We start from the raw sequence: 15,818 nt of genomic DNA, 5'->3' as shown, positions 1-15,818 counted from the left end.
GGACATTTTAATAATATTAATGCGACCTATCATAGAAATTGGCATTCCACCCCATCTTTCTAAGGAGTCCATTACCTTTTTTACTAAGGGATCATAATTAATAGATACAATGTTCTTTATATCAGGATTTATTTGAATTCCTAGGTAAGTGAAGCCTTTATAAGTACAAGTAAATTGTGTTTGTATTGTAGGGTTATTTTTGTTCAGCATTAACAGGGAGCTTTTCTTTTGATTAACTTTATATCCTGAAAATTCACCAAACATCTTCAGAATTTGGCCAACAGCCTGGACAGACCTTTCTAAATCAGTTAAAAACAAAACCACGTCATCTGCAAAAAGAGACAAGCGATGTTCTGTTTCTCCGATTTGAATACCAGTAATATCAGGGGACTTGCGTATCGCCATAGCGAGTGGCTCGATAGCACACAAAAAAAGAAGAGGAGATAATGGGCATCCTTGTCGTGTCGATCTACCTAGGCTAAAAGGTCTCGATAACTGACTGTTTGTTATAACTTTGGCTATGGGCTCTGAATATAGTAATTGAATCCATTTCAAATATTTTTCTCCCAAGCCAAATCTTTTAAGTGTCCCAAAAAGATAACACCATTCGATCCTGTCAAACGCTTTTTCGGCATCTAATGACAGAAAGGCGTGATCCATGGCAAATTGTTTTTCGTGTAATATATTCAATAATCGACGTGAATTGTGAAAAGCTTGGCGGCCAAGAACAAATCCATTTTGGTCGTTCGAAATTAAGTTAGGAATATGTCATTCAATCCTCCGAGCCAGAGCCTTGCATAGTATTTTGGTGTCACATGACATCAAGGATATCGGCCTGTATGAGCCCATATCTGTCGGGGCTTTGCCTAGTTTTAACAGAACTGAAATGGCTGCCAGTCTTAAGGATGGGGGTAGAATACCATTCTCATAGGACTCATTATACATTTCAAGTAGATGAGGTAATAATTTATCTGAAAATCTCTTATAAAGCTCGATAGGCAGGCCATCAGGGCCAGGAGCTTTGCCTGTATTCATATGGGTGAGTGCCTCTTTAAGTTCTTGAGTTTTCCATCTAAATCATTTTTTTTTTTTTCTCTGACAAGATTGGGAATTGAAGTTGGTCCAAAAACTGATCTTGTTTATCCATATTATCTGGATATTGGGATTTATATAAATTTTCATAATATTCTGCAAAAGCGTCATTTATACATTTTGGATCCACTAAATTATCTCCATTTTCAAGTACAATTGAGTTAATAGCCCTACTTGACTGTATTTTTTTAAGCCTCCAAGCCAGGAGTTTTCCTGCCTTCTCACCCTGATCATAATATGACTGTTTCAACCATAGTAAACTAGTTGCTATTTTATTTGTAGTGAGTTCATTATATTCCGATTATAATATGAGAAGCTTTTTATATTTTTCGTTGTCATCACAGTAATACAGCTGGTCTTGCAGATCCTTTATTTGCTTGTCAATATCTTTCAATTTATTTAAATGTATTTTTGATTTATGCCGCGTGTAGCTCATTATTTCCCCCCTTATATAGGCTTTAAATGCTTCCCATTTTATTGATGCACTTGTCTGGTCTTTATTAAAATTAAAATACTCCGTTATTTTTTCTTCAAGAAATTTCTCAAATTCTACGGACTTCAATCATTTAGCTTGAAACCTAAATGGAAGTGGAGATGAATAGTAATTGGGAAACTTAATTGATAATATAATTGGGGCGTGGTCCGAGAGTACTATAGTCTCATACCAGCAATTCTGAATCATAGATATTAGACCAGAGGAAATCAAAAAGAAATCTATCCGAGAATACGTTTTGTAGGTAGCAGAAAAACATGAGTACTCAGTCTTACTCAGATAAAGTTGTCTCCAAATCTCCACTAAATTAAGATCTTTCATAAACTTTCCAATTGTTTTCCTGGCTTGTTGGTGGGAAGTGTCGGAGCTATTTGAACGATCTACTGCAGGATGCATCACACAATTAAAATCTCCTCCGATGATATACTGGCCCCTATAAGTTGACATAGTTAAAAAAAAATGTTGGTAAAAGGCAGGATCATCCCCATTGGGGGCGTATAAACATACCAAGTTGACTAATGTAGAGATTATAGTTCCACTAAGTATAATAAATCTCCCAGATGGATCCAAATATTTATATTTTAGTTCAAATGGAACGGATTTATGAATCAATATTATGACCCTTCTTGCATGAGTCATAAAATTAGAGGAGAATACCTGACCAGGCCACCTAGATCTAACCTTTTTCACATCTTCATCTATCAAGTGTGTCTCTTGTAAGAAACACACTGTACTCTTCATTTGTTTAATTCTGCCCAGCACCTGTTTAAGCTTTACAATTTTGTTCAGACCTCTTACATTCCAACTAGACACATTTATAACTGAGGTATCAAACATATATTCTTCTTAATCTCAATTTCAGGCCATGTAAAAACACACAACAACAAAATGGAGTGAGCCCCTTTTCCCCAAACGAAATGTGATGCTAAACCCTTCAAGTCTAGGAACTTGGGTTATATAGAACGTTTTATCCACATAGTGGGTAACGTGTAAATCTGGACACATAACATAGCCACACGTGGGCTAGCTGTAACAGAAGTATTTGGACCATAATAAAATAAATTATCTGTTGAATTTTGTCAATTTTCATGACCATTGCTCGTCAGAGACCTTGCAGGAGAAAAGAAAGGAGCGGTGAGTATTCTTAAAAAGCTTAGCTTAAGTTTCGGAGTCACCACCAGCCTGCGAGCTTATTTCCTTAACGTATTCTTCCGCCTCAGCAACCGATTTAAAAATCCTGCGTCTGTCATTGTGAGTGATGATCAGATGGGCTGGATACAGCATGCCATACCGAATATTCAGTGCACGAAGCTGGGTTTTCACACCGTTGAAGCGCTGCTGCAGTTTGCGTGTCTCCGTGGAGAGGTCCGGAAAAAAGGCGACTCGTTGATTCTCATAGCGTACCTCCGTCATCTTCCTGGCTGCTCTCAGGGTTATTTCCCGGTCCCGGTAATTCAGAAACTTCATTATTACCACCCGTGGCAAAGTAGATTTAGGATTAAAAGGCCCGATCCTGTGTGCTCTCTCTATGATAGGGGACACGGTGAAACCTTCACCTAGTGTATCTCGGAGCCACTTCTCCAGAAAACCACACATATCTGAGCCCTCCGATTTTTCGGGTAGTCCAACCAGTCTCAAGTTGGAGCGTCTGCTCCGGTCTTCTTGCTCTGTAATTTTGTCGCAAAGAGTCTCCACAGTTTTCTCCAGTATCTTAACTTTGCCTTGAAGAGAGGTTACATCATCTTCTGTTTTGCTAGCATTCGCCGTGTCCACATTAGCCCCTTTGCCGTGTGAAGCCGTTTTACCCGGTTGTTGGCCAGTTTTAGCATTTTTTGGTGGCATATTGTTCAGTAGACGCGCTTGGGTCGAGAATAAAAAGAAATATGTTTATTGGTCCAAGTTAAGGATAGTTTGAAAGGATTTAACAGCGAGCCTCACGCACGTGCATCCACTCACTAAGACGCCATAACCGGAAGCCATACACCATTTATTTCTATATAAAATTATACAAATATCAGAACTAAACCCATTTTATTCTTTTTTTTTTCAATTTAATAATTGTTTGTTTAAAAACAGCCAGCATTTTTTTAAATTTTTTTTTATAAATACATCATGTCATTCATAGTGCTATACTGCCCTCTTGTGTTCAAAATCAGGTAGGCCTATTGTATCTATATAAAAATGTACTAGGTATGTGACGGTGAGAATATTTTACCACTGGTTAATCAACAGGTTAATAAACGTTAATCAATGTTGTGGAATATTTTGAGTGTATCATAAAATCAGAATAAGGTTAGACAAGTAATATTTTCTGTCTTTTTATATATATATATATATATATATATATATATATATATGAATATAGCTGCGAGCAGCGATGAAGGGCCAAAGCCGGCTGCACCGCCACCCCGGTGCCTTTAGGTAACTAAAGGCACCGGGGTTGCGGTGCCACCGGCTTGGGCCCGTAATCGCTGCTCGCAGCTATATTTGTCATTGTTTTTCAGCTGTGTCTCATTATCCTGTTAAGCTCACCCTATAAAAGCCTGGTTCATTCTATTAGTCTCTGTGTGAAGTCTTGTATGTGTCTTAATGCATTTCTGAGTGTGTTTTTCCCTGTTTTTCCCTGGGATTTCTCTCTTTGCCTCAGCCTTTAACTAGTGGTGGGCATATCGAGGCTTCGTGGAACACTGAAACAGTTGAAGCAAATGTGTCGTATTGTGTCGAGGCTTCGAAACAATTCGACACCCGTCTCTACGGTGACCCCTAGTTGTCAGAACAGTGTAAATGCAACAAAAATGAGAAGACAGAGAACATCGCCCCCAGCTGTGAACCATTGAAATTTTTAAGTGTTTCGAAACAGTTTTGACGTAATGAAGCCTCGTTTATTGAAATCACGTGACTCTGGCAGTTCCCTTTCAAGGGAACTCCCGTTGCGTCGAGAATGACGCTATGGGGAACGCTTTGCGTGATGACGTCTTGAAGCACATGTAAAATCAGTCCAATGGTGTGGCGGAACGTCAGAGGCGGGTGACGTCACGTACCAGGAAGCTATAAAAGCCGGCCCGAAACAGAAAACGAAAGCTTTCTGAGTCTTCAGTCGCGCTCTGTTATGATCTGTCCGTGTTATTTGGTGTTGTCTGTTATTATTCAGTATGGCGAGCAAGCAGCAGTTTAGAGTGTGTGTCCATCCCTGCCCGCGTTATATAACGGGAGGTGACACACACACTCTTTGTGTTGTTTGTTTGGGAGAGGAGCATGCCCAGTCAGCACTCGAGGGTGGTGACTGTGTGCATTGCTGTGCGCTTCCATTGCGTACGCTCCGATCCCGGTTGGCACGGTTCAATCCCGATCACTTTCCCCAGGGCTCTGGTCCCGCTGCTGCCGAGGCACAGCGTCGATCTCAGACCTGGGGTTCGCAAATGGATCTATCAGTGGATGTTGAGACGGGCTCTGCCTTATCTCAGCAACCTTCTGATAGATCCAGTGCCTCTCATCAGGGTGTGGAAGCACGCGCTGCGGTTTCTTCCCCCCCGATGGACGCACCAATACTGCAATTGTCCAGCTCTGAGGAGTTGGACGTTGTTAGTGTTGAAGCTGAGTCTGAGGATTCGCCACCTCAGTCTCACGCTTTTGAGGAATTGCTCGATGTTGTCACGAGAGCAGTTCACAGACTATCTATTGAGTGGCCAGAGGATAGGCAGGACGTTCGCTCGAAAAGTAAGCTCGACGAACGCTTCCTGCCATCTCGTGCACAGCCTCAGAGAAGAAGCCTTCCGTTTTTCCCCGATCTCCACACCGAGGTGTCGAGATCGTGGGGGAAACCTATGTCTTACAGAGTTTACACAACACAAACTTCTCACTACTCTTCCATTCACAATTATAAAGATTATGGTTATGGGGAGATGCCGAAGGTGGAAGAGACGCTCGCGAGTTATCTCTCTCCAGCGACGGCATCTTCCTTGAAGGCTCCCTCTCTTCCCTCTAAACCAGTAAAATTTACTTCATCGCTGGTTCATAAATCATATGCAGCCGCTGGTCAAGCTGCAGCGTGTCTGCATACGATGTCTATTATGCAGGCCTATCAGGCTGAATTATTGGGGGATTTAGAGGAGGGCGGGGGTATTGGTCCAGACACAGTGGCTGAACTACGCAGAGCCACGGATCTGTCTCTCAGGGCCACCAAGGAGACCGCTAAATCAATCGGGCGGTCTATGGCAGCCCTGGTGGCCACTGAGAGGCATCTGTGGCTCAATCTGAGCGACATAAAAGAAAAAGAAAAACATGTTCTCTTAGATGCTCCGGTCTCCACTGATGGTCTATTTGGTGATGTTGTGAACAGTGCGATAGCTAAATCACAAGAGGCCTCTAAACAGGCAGTTGCACTCCAAAAACTTCTCCCCCGCCGTTCATTCTATGAGGCTGCTGAGCGGGAGCAGCCTCACTCCTCTAAAAAGAGCGCTAGCCATCGTGCCACTCAAAAACAGAGTGTGTCCTCTCGTGCTCCCCCACAAAAATCTCGGGGACACGGAGGGCGCTCTCAAACCCAGCAGCCCTCGAGGGGTAGAACGGATCTGCGGACCGTTATTACCGCCAAGAAGGCTGCTGGGAAAAAGTCCTGATGTCCGAGGGCTCAGGACAAATGAGGGTAGTCCCCCCCGAAGCAGAGCGGTCAACACCTCTTTCTACGGTGCCCGCCTCTCTTCGGTACCCTCAGGGGACCGTTCTGCCAACCCTGCCGCCTCCGGTGTTACAGGGCGCAGCGGTCTCCGGCGAGCACATATCTCAAGGACCACCCGGAAACGTAGTGGCCTTGGGATGCCCGCCCCCTCTGAGGAGGGTGTTAGAGCAGTCTGTTCGGTCGTTCCCTGCCGGTGCGCCGTTACAGGGCGACGAATTGACTACTCAACAACAACAAAATCCAGAAACCAGTCTCGAGAGGCTGGTACCTCTAGTAGAATCTTTGACAGCGTGGAAGCTACTGTCGAATGTTTCTCGTTGGGTCCTGCAGACCGTGGAAAAAGGGTATCAGATACAATTCAAGAAACGCCCACCGCGGTTTATGGGGGTCCTACCCACAGTGGTGGCCCCCGAGCAGGTTCTGGTTATGGAACAGGAAGTAAACACTCTGTTAGAGAAAGGGGCCATAGAATATGTACCTCCCTCCAACAGGGAAACCGGGTTTTACAGTCGGTATTTCATTGTTCCAAAAAAGGACGGAGGATTGCGTCCCATTTTAGATCTTCGAGTTCTGAACGATACAGTCATGCAGCTCAAGTTCAAAATGTTAACATTGAGACAAATCGTGCCACAGATCAGATCCGAGGACTGGTTTGTCACGATAGATCTCAAGGACGCGTATTTCCATATTTCCATCCGTCCGTGTCATTGGAAGTTCCTGAGGTTTGCTTTCGGGGGCAAAGCATACCAATATCGAGTTCTTCCATTCGGCCTAGCTTTATCACCCCGCACTTTCACCAAATGCATGGATGCAGCTCTGGCGCCGCTGCGCCTCCAGGGTATTCGCATCCTGAACTACATCGACGATTGGTTGATTTTAGCTCAGTCGCATCAGATGGCGGTTCAACATCGAGATGTTGTTCTCGCCCATATGAAAGAGTTGGGGTTACGGCTGAACGCCAAGAAGAGTGTGCTTTCTCCACTCCAGAGGACCACTTTCTTAGGCGTGGTTTGGGATTCAGTGTCGATGCAGGCGCGCCTGTCACCGCCACGTATAGAGTCCATCCTTGCAGCTGTGAAAAGTGTAAAGCTAGGCCAGCTACTCACTGTCAAACAGTTCCAGAGACTGTTGGGTCTCATGGCAGCAGCTTCCAACGTGATACCTTTTGGACTGCTGCACATGAGGCCCCTGCAGTGGTGGCTCAGGACCAGGGGGTTTTCCCCGAGGGGCAACCCATTTCGCACAATCAGGGTCACGCGGCGATGCTTACGTGCCCTGGTTATGTGGAAGAAACCTTGGTTCCTGTCCCAGGGCCCAGTGTTGGGAGCTCCTTGTCGTCGCAAACTGCTAACGACGGATGCTTCCCTCACGGGTTGGGGAGCGATCCTGGAGGGTCGCTCAGCTCAAGGTCTGTGGGAAGACCATCATCGTTCCTGGCATATCAATCGCCTAGAGATGTTAGCTGTCTTCCGGGCTCTGAGGAGCTTTATCACAGATCTCAGGGGACACCATGTGCTAGTACATACGGACAACACGTCGGTAGTCGCCTATATCAACCACCAAGGGGGTTTGCGCTCGCGCCCGTTATCCAACTTGGCACGCCATATCCTCTTGTGGTCCCAGGGGAAGTTACTGTCACTCAGGGCAGCTTACATCCCCGGGGTCCAGAATATAGGAGCAGACACTCTGTCGAGGCAGGGGCCGAGGCCCGGGGAATGGAGGCTCCACCCCGAGGTGGTGGAGCTTATATGGAGGGAGTTCGGCCAAGCACAAGTGGATCTGTTTGCGTCTCGAGAGACGTCTCACTGTCCACTTTGGTTCTCCCTCACGCATCCAGCTCCTCTTGGACTGGATGCTATGGTTCAGACGTGGCCGAGGCTACGTCTGTACGCCTTTCCCCCAGTTGCTCTGCTCCCGGGAGTTCTGGAGAGAGTTCGCAGGGACCGGGTTTGCCTGCTTCTTATAGTCCCGCGTTGGCCGGGCAGAGTATGGTTTCCCGATCTGGTCTCCCTCCTCGACGGGCATCCTCTGGAGTTACCCGTCAGGAGAGACCTTCTGTCCCAGGCAGGGGGCTCAATATTTCACCCCCGCCCAGAACTGTGGAACCTGTGGGCTTGGCCTCTGAAGGGGCCCAGCTCATAGAGTCAGGTCTCTCAACTGAGGTTGTTGAGACCATTCTACAGTCCAGAGCTCCCTCCACGAGGAAACTTTATGCCCTGAAGTGGACAGTCTTCACTTCTTGGTGTAGTGACCGTCGGTTGGACCCAGTTAACTGCCCAGTTGGTACAGTGCTGGAGTTCCTGCAGGACCGGTTCACAGCAGGTCTAACCCCGTCCACTTTAAAGGTTTATGTGGCGGCCATAGGTGCTTACCACATTCCTTTGGGTGGAATGTCTGTGGGGAAAGACCCTTTGATATCTCGTTTCCTTCGTGGCACTTGGAGGCTGAGGCCTGCAGTTCGCTCTAGGGTGCCACCATGGGACTTGTCCATTGCGTTACAAGGCTTGTCCCTGGCCCCCTTTGAGCCAATTGAGGAGGTTCCTGAGAAGTTTTTAACGCTGAAAGCTCTTTTCCTTCTTGCTATTTCCTCTCTCAAGAGAATAGGGGATCTCCAAGCGTTGTCGGTTGCTCCGTCATGCTTGGAGTTTGCTCCGGGTATGATCAAAGCATTTCTTCATCCGAGACCGGGCTATATCCCCAAGGTCCCCACTAATGTGGTCAGACCTATTGTTCTGCAGGCCTTCTGTCCTCCTCCCTTTCAAAATGCGGACCAGGAGGCTAATAATTTGCTTTGCCCTGTGCGGGCGTTAGACGCATATGTCCACAGAGCTGCCCTGTGGCGAAAAAGTGATCAATTATTTGTGTGCTTTGGGTCCCCTAACAAAGGAGGTCCAGTGTCTAAGCAAAGGATGAGCAAGTGGGTGGTCGAGGCTATCTCACTTGCTTATGAGGCGGCTGGGCAGCCTTCTCCTTTGGCTGTCCGGTCGCACTCGACGAGGAGTATGGCGGCCTCTAAGGCCCTTATTTCAGGAGTTTCTTTACAGGACGTCTGTGATGCGGCAGGCTGGTCCTCACCGCACATTTTCGTCAGGTTTTACTCTCTGGATCTAGACTCTGCTCCAGGGTCTCATGTTTTGTCTTCCTAGTGCTGCTCTCCAGATTACACACAGGACAGACATTCGTAGCTATGGAGGCGTTGGTATAGACGTTCCCCATAGCGTCATTCTCGACGCAACGGGAGTTCCCTTGAAAGGGAACGCCTCGGTTACGACTGTAACCTCGGTTCCCTGAAGAGGGAACGAGCGTTGCGTCGCCTTGCCATATCTCCTTCATGCCTGTCAGCTCGACTTCAGACTTTTACGAAGCTTTCGTTTTCTGTTTCGGGCCGGCTTTTATAGCTTCCTGGTACGTGACGTCACCCGCCTCTGACGTTCCGCCACACCATTGGACTGATTTTACATGTGCTTCAAGACGTCATCACGCAAAGCGTTCCCCATAGCGTCATTCTCGACGCAACGCTCGTTCCCTCTTCAGGGAACCGAGGTTACAGTCGTAACCGAGGCGTTTGATACACGCTCCGAACCATTGATTTGGAACAAAAGATTTGTAAAGGTTTCAAAGCTTCATGAAGCAGTGTTTCGAAATTACCATCACTATCTTTAACTGTTATTGTTTGTTTGTGTATGACCCTTGTCTGGATTTGGATTACGATTGTGGAAAACACTTTAATTAAATACTGTATTTGGATCCTCAACCTTCTTGTCTCTGAACAGTAAGTGTAACAATTATTCTGTTGTGCGGAGATAAGAACTTATGACAACACGGCTTGATCTTTGGTTGACCAATCAGCGGAACCATGTAGAGATCGAATATTCAAGCTGTTTATCCATTTTGGCTTTAGTGTTTTTCCATTTGGCGGATTAGAACAAAGTGTGATGAAAATAAAAATATGAAAAAACGAGAAGGGTCAGATATGTGATAAATAAACGGTTATACGAAAAAGAATACGAAAACAAATTATTTGAAGGTACACAGACCAGTTTCTTTGTTTTTCCCTTCTCTTGCAGTATTGGCATGCAGTACTGCAAGAGAAGTATTAGCAAAGAGTTCATAAATAAAATTATTCTCCTTTTGTTTGTAACATCACAATTTTCTTTCCAGATTCAAATAACTGCAAGCAGTGTCCAGGGGAATATTGGTCTAACGCTGAGAAAAATAAATGTGTGTTAAAGGCTGTTGAATTTCTGTCATTCACAGAAGTTATGGGTATAGCGCTAGTCTTTTTCTCACTATTTGGAGTTGGATTGACTATACTGGTGGCCATCCTGTTTTACAGCAAGAAGGACACCCCCATAGTAAAAGCCAACAACTCAGAGCTAAGCTTCCTCCTGCTCTTCTCATTGATTCTGTGTTTTCTCTGTTCACTTACTTTCATTGGTCGGCCCACGGAGTGGTCCTGTATGTTGCGACACACAGCGTTTGGGATCACCTTTGTCCTCTGTATCTCCTGTGTTCTGGGGAAAACAATGGTGGTGTTAATGGCTTTCAGGGCTACACTTCCAGGAAGTAATGTCATGAAATGGTTTGGGCCTGCACAACAACTACTCAGTGTTCTTGCCTTTACACTTATACAGGTTCTTATCTCTGTGCTATGGCTAACAGTATCTCCTCCATTTCCCAACAAAAATATGAAATATTACAAAGAAAAGATCATTCTTGAGTGCAGTCTGGGTTCTACTATAGGTTTCTCAGCTGCTCTGGGTTATATTGGTCTACTGGCTGTCTTGTGCTTCATGATGGCTTTTTTGGCTCGGAAGCTGCCTGATAAATTCAATGAAGCCAAATTCATCACATTCAGTATGCTTATATTCTGTGCTGTATGGATTACATTTATCCCATCTTATGTCAGTTCTCCTGGAAAATTTACTGTAGCCGTGGAGATATTTGCCATTTTAGCTTCAAGCTTTGGTTTACTATTCTGCATATTTGCACCAAAATGTTATATAATCATGTGTAAGCCTGAACAAAATACAAAGCAGCATATGTTGGGAAAGTTTAACAAATAAACTGATTTAATTTAACTGTTCTTTTTCAATGCTATATATGTGGACAAAGTCATAACAATTTGACCATGTACAAAGTAGCTCTGTAGAACGTATGTGGTCCACGAGTTTGAGTCAGTCACTATGTTCTGTATGTTGTAGGTTTTCATGTTGCTAGTTACATTAAATAATAGTTTAGGGTATTTTCTTACAAATTTCACACTGCTTTTTATGGTGGTATCTGAATTGTTGTAATATGTGTAAAACAGAGCTGTTACTTGCATGAATGACATGTGGTAGGCCTACCTGAAATGTTAATCTGGCAGTTTTAGTGCTAAAATTGGGTCTTTTCATTGGAAGAGCAGCAGATGGTAGTTTATATAATCTTTTATTTAAATGAAAAACTTCACTGACAAATATATTTATTGCTTGTGTGTATCTCTTTTACCCATCTAAAAGTGTGTAGAACTACATTCCAAAGCATAATTTAAGACCAAACGGAGGCCATTAATATCCAGTTATTGGAGCCAAAGAAAGAGTGTGAGTGATTGTGTGTGAGAGAAAGATTGAACGTGTGAATTACTGAGTCTGTGCAGCACTCAACACAGCGCTTAAAAAACATTTGCCGATATCTTCGAAACCGCTAGTCCGATCGAGACGAAACCACCGTCAGAAGTTTGGAAACATTGGTCAATAGCTATACGCCAATGCCCAAATGCGAAAATATTGATAGTAAGGGGTAGTAAAATCCAATCAAAGTCATGTGTCAGTAATTTTTTACATGTTTTTTCATATAAATGTCTATAACTCCGAAGCAAATTGAGATATTTTCACCAAAATCGACACACATATGTATGGGCTCATTCTCAGGAAACATAAAAAAAATGGTGGGACTGAGCCTCTTGGTGGCGCTATAATAGAACAAAACATGAAATTCCCATTGACTTCAATAGTTTTTTAAATAAAATGCTATACTTAACAAATGCATTGGTGTAATAATACGCAACTCAGAATGTGCCATCAGCACCATCCCCTGAAGGTACCCAAAATAGTTCGAGACAGCGCCACATGTTGGTCAAAAGTTATAACAAAATTTTCAAAACTGCTAATAACTTTTGAATAAATTGGCCTATTGTAATGTCTTTGGTCTTAATAGATTCCTTGGGTGAAGCCGAGAACATAGATACCAAATTTTCCTTATTTGGCCGAACTTCCTGTCCGCCATCTTGATTTTCATTCAAAACCTACTTTTTCGAACTCCTCCTACACCGTTCATCCAATTTTCACCAAAATAGAATCGTATCATCTCCAGACGGTGCCGACTAAAAGTTATGAATTTCGTGTCGATAGACGAAACCGTTTTCATATAGCGCAGCAGCAAATTTGAGGCATGATGCCAAAAGGACTATTCAGGCTTTATCTCTGCAATGCCTTGACATATTGACATCAAACTTTGTATGTGTCATTGTCACACACCACATCACATCAGTTTTGTGACTGCACCACCTATTGGTCAAAAGTGATAATCAATTAAATCATATTTTTTATTATAGTTTATATGATTTTTCAGCCATTTTGCCAAAGTCCTCTTTAAATGCCTTTAATTGCTCATTGTTGCAGTTGGTCTGACACTTTCAGCCATGTAGGCATGTCTTATTTTCTTTTCCTGCTTGGCCCCGATAATGGCTGCTTGTTATTATTATTATTATTAGGGCCCAAGCCCTGAAAGGGCAAAGGCCCTATTGTTTTCGGTACGATTATTAGGGCCCAAGCCCTGAACAAATTCCGCACTCTATGGTATTAGCTCCGCCCAACAGGAAGTAAGCTATTATGGGTTGTTTAAAAAACGCATCCTCTGGAATTTGAAATACTCCTCCTAGAGAATTCATCCGATCACCACCAAACTCGGTCAGCATGAAGTCAAGACATTGAGGATGATAAATTGTGGACAGATTTTTGATATCTCGAACGTTTTGGCCGTGGTGAGGAAACGAATTTATGGCGAGAAAAGAGAAACAGGAAGTGTGTTATAACTTCTGCATAGATTGACTGATCTGGGGGATTTGTCTATTCCATTTAATGTTTGTTTTTCAAGGTTTCAGGGGCTTTTGGGGCCCTTATCGTGCTCAAAACTCTTGAAACTTTGCACACAGGTCAGAACCCATGGCCATCAGGGCCGGGCTGAAGCTGGTACCCGGGCGTGGCAGGGAGGCTCAACAGCGCCCCCTTGAACGGGGTCTGAAAATTTGGTCCATATATCAAACACGCTTGCATGAATTAATATGAAACTCGGAACACATATAGATCTCATCGGGCCGAACAACTTACCCTCGGCCAAGTTTTACGCCAGCCCAACAGGAAGTCGGCTATTATGGGTTGTTTGGAAAACGCTTGCTGTGTAATTTGAAATACTCCTCCTATAGACTTCATCCAATCCCCACCAAACTCGGTGTGCATGAAGTCAAGACATTGAGGATGCTATATTGCGGATGGATTTTTGATATCTTGAACGGTTTGGCCGTGGCGAGGAAACGAATTTATGGCAAGAAAAGAGAAACACAAAGTGTTATAAGCTTCTGCATACATTAACTGATCTTGATGAAACTTCAGCAGTGTGTTCGTGGTAAGAGGCCGATCAGATGGATGCAACTATTGTGAGTCAAAGTTATAGCGCCACCAACTGTCACTTTCAAAATGCTTTTGACAAAAGTGGGGGGGTTAATTTTACCTACAGTTACAAAACTCAGTAAGTATATTGTTCTCATCGAGCCGGACAACTTTCTAATTTACAGTCATTAGCTCCAACCAACAGGAAGTCAGATATTTTGGTTTGAATGTGGATTTTTTGGATATTTCAGACTCTGAGTTTTTAGCTACTCCTCCTAAATGGTTAATTTTATTCCCACCAAATTTTTTCAACACTATGAAAATACATTAAATATGCTAAATTGTGAACGGATATTAATTATGTCAAACAGTTTTGCTATAGTGAGGGATTAAAGTAATGTCCAAAAAGGAAACACTAAAAGCCTCATATCTTCTAAAAACGTAATTATACACCATTTATTTCTATATAAAAGTATACAAATATCACAACTAAACCCATTTCATTCTTTTTATTTTTTTTATTCAAGAATTATTAATAAGTTTAAAAATAGTAATAGTACTATTTAGTCCCATAAAAGTCAAGTCATACATAGGGCTATACTGCCCTCTTGTGTTCAAAATCAGGTAGGTCTATTGAATCTATATAAAAATATACTAGTTTTCGGTAGGATTATTATTATTAGGGCCCAAGCCCTGAAAGGGTGAAGGCCCTATTGTTTTCGTAAGGATTTTTTTTTTTTTTTTTTTTTGGACTTTCGGGCACTTTTGGGGCCCTTAATATGCTCAAACTCTTGAAACTTTGCACACAGGTCAGAACCCGCAGCCATCAGAGCCGGGCTGAAGCTGGTACCCGGGAGTGTCAGGGGGGCTCAACAGCACCCCCTTGAATGGGGTCCGAAAACTTGGTCCATATATCAAACACGCTTGCATGAAATTATATGAAACTCTGTACACATATAGATCTCATCGGGCCGAACAACTTCCGCACTCTATGTTATTAGCTCCGCCTAACAGGAAGTCAGCTATTATGGGTTGTTTGAAAAACGCATCCTCTGGAATTTGAAATACTCCTCCTAGAGAATTAATCCGATCGCGACTAAACTCGGTCAGCATGAAGTCAAGACATTGAGGATGCTAAATTGAGGACGGATTTTTGATATCTCGAACGGTTTGGCCGTGGCGAGGAAATGAATGAAACGAAATTTTTTATACGGTTCCGGTTCTTAAACGGTTCTTGAACCGGTACTTAAGAAAACGAAACCGCACACACTTTATCAAAAAAATAATACCTGTGTGTGTGTGTGTGTGTGTGTGTGTGTGTGTGTCCGTGTCTGTGTCCTTGTCCAAACTGGCCACAATATTATTAACTTAAATCTTTAAAGATTTTCTGATTTCTGATTAAATGAAAAATTGCGCCGTTTAATAGACTACTGATGTAGCCTAAAACACTTAGGCTAAGTTAAGATAAAAAATTTGTCTTCTCATATTATGAATTTTACTTTAAAACAGAGAAATATCTGACACTGAGCAGAAATATTTAACACACATAGTATAGCCTCATATAAATATACTTCATATACTTCATACTTGATATGCAAGATTTGCAGTTGGCATTAAAATACTAGACTTACCATGTCCACCACGACACTGGCAGCTGAGCTTGAACTTTCGTCAAGCGTGTCAGAGGTTTTGGGTTCTAATCCGCATTCGTACAGTTTTTTTTTATTTTTTTTAACCGATTATGCTCATCAGTGGTTGTATATCAAGCAGGGGCACGTTTGTGTGCATTATATTTTGGTTTCACCAGAACGAATAGAGATTCTCAGCAATGTATTGAAGCGCGCGTCCGAGTAAAGACGGTGCGGTCTGCGCGAGCCACAAAAGAAAACGTGTCATCGGGGGAGTT

General features: G+C 43.3%; 1 protein-coding gene across 1 annotated transcript in view; it reads left to right on the top strand.

Moving 5' to 3' along the window:
* The window catches only part of LOC311291095 (extracellular calcium-sensing receptor-like), a gene marked incomplete at both ends in the record, with an annotated part of 47,278 nt that extends 35,949 nt beyond the window's left edge, over positions 1–11,329 (top strand). The window contains one exon of the mRNA XM_084409967.1: positions 10,425–11,329. Within this exon, the coding sequence (XP_084266093.1) occupies positions 10,425–11,329 (905 nt within the window). The remainder of the gene's footprint in view (positions 1–10,424) is intronic.
* Positions 11,330–15,818: the final 4,489 nt, after the last annotated feature.

Source organism: Rutilus rutilus (genome assembly GCF_951802725.1).
Source record: "Rutilus rutilus genome assembly, chromosome: 5".
NCBI lineage: Eukaryota > Metazoa > Chordata > Actinopteri > Cypriniformes > Leuciscidae > Rutilus > Rutilus rutilus.
Note: the sequence above shows the minus strand (reverse complement) of the source record. Positions and strands in the feature narration are given on the sequence as shown.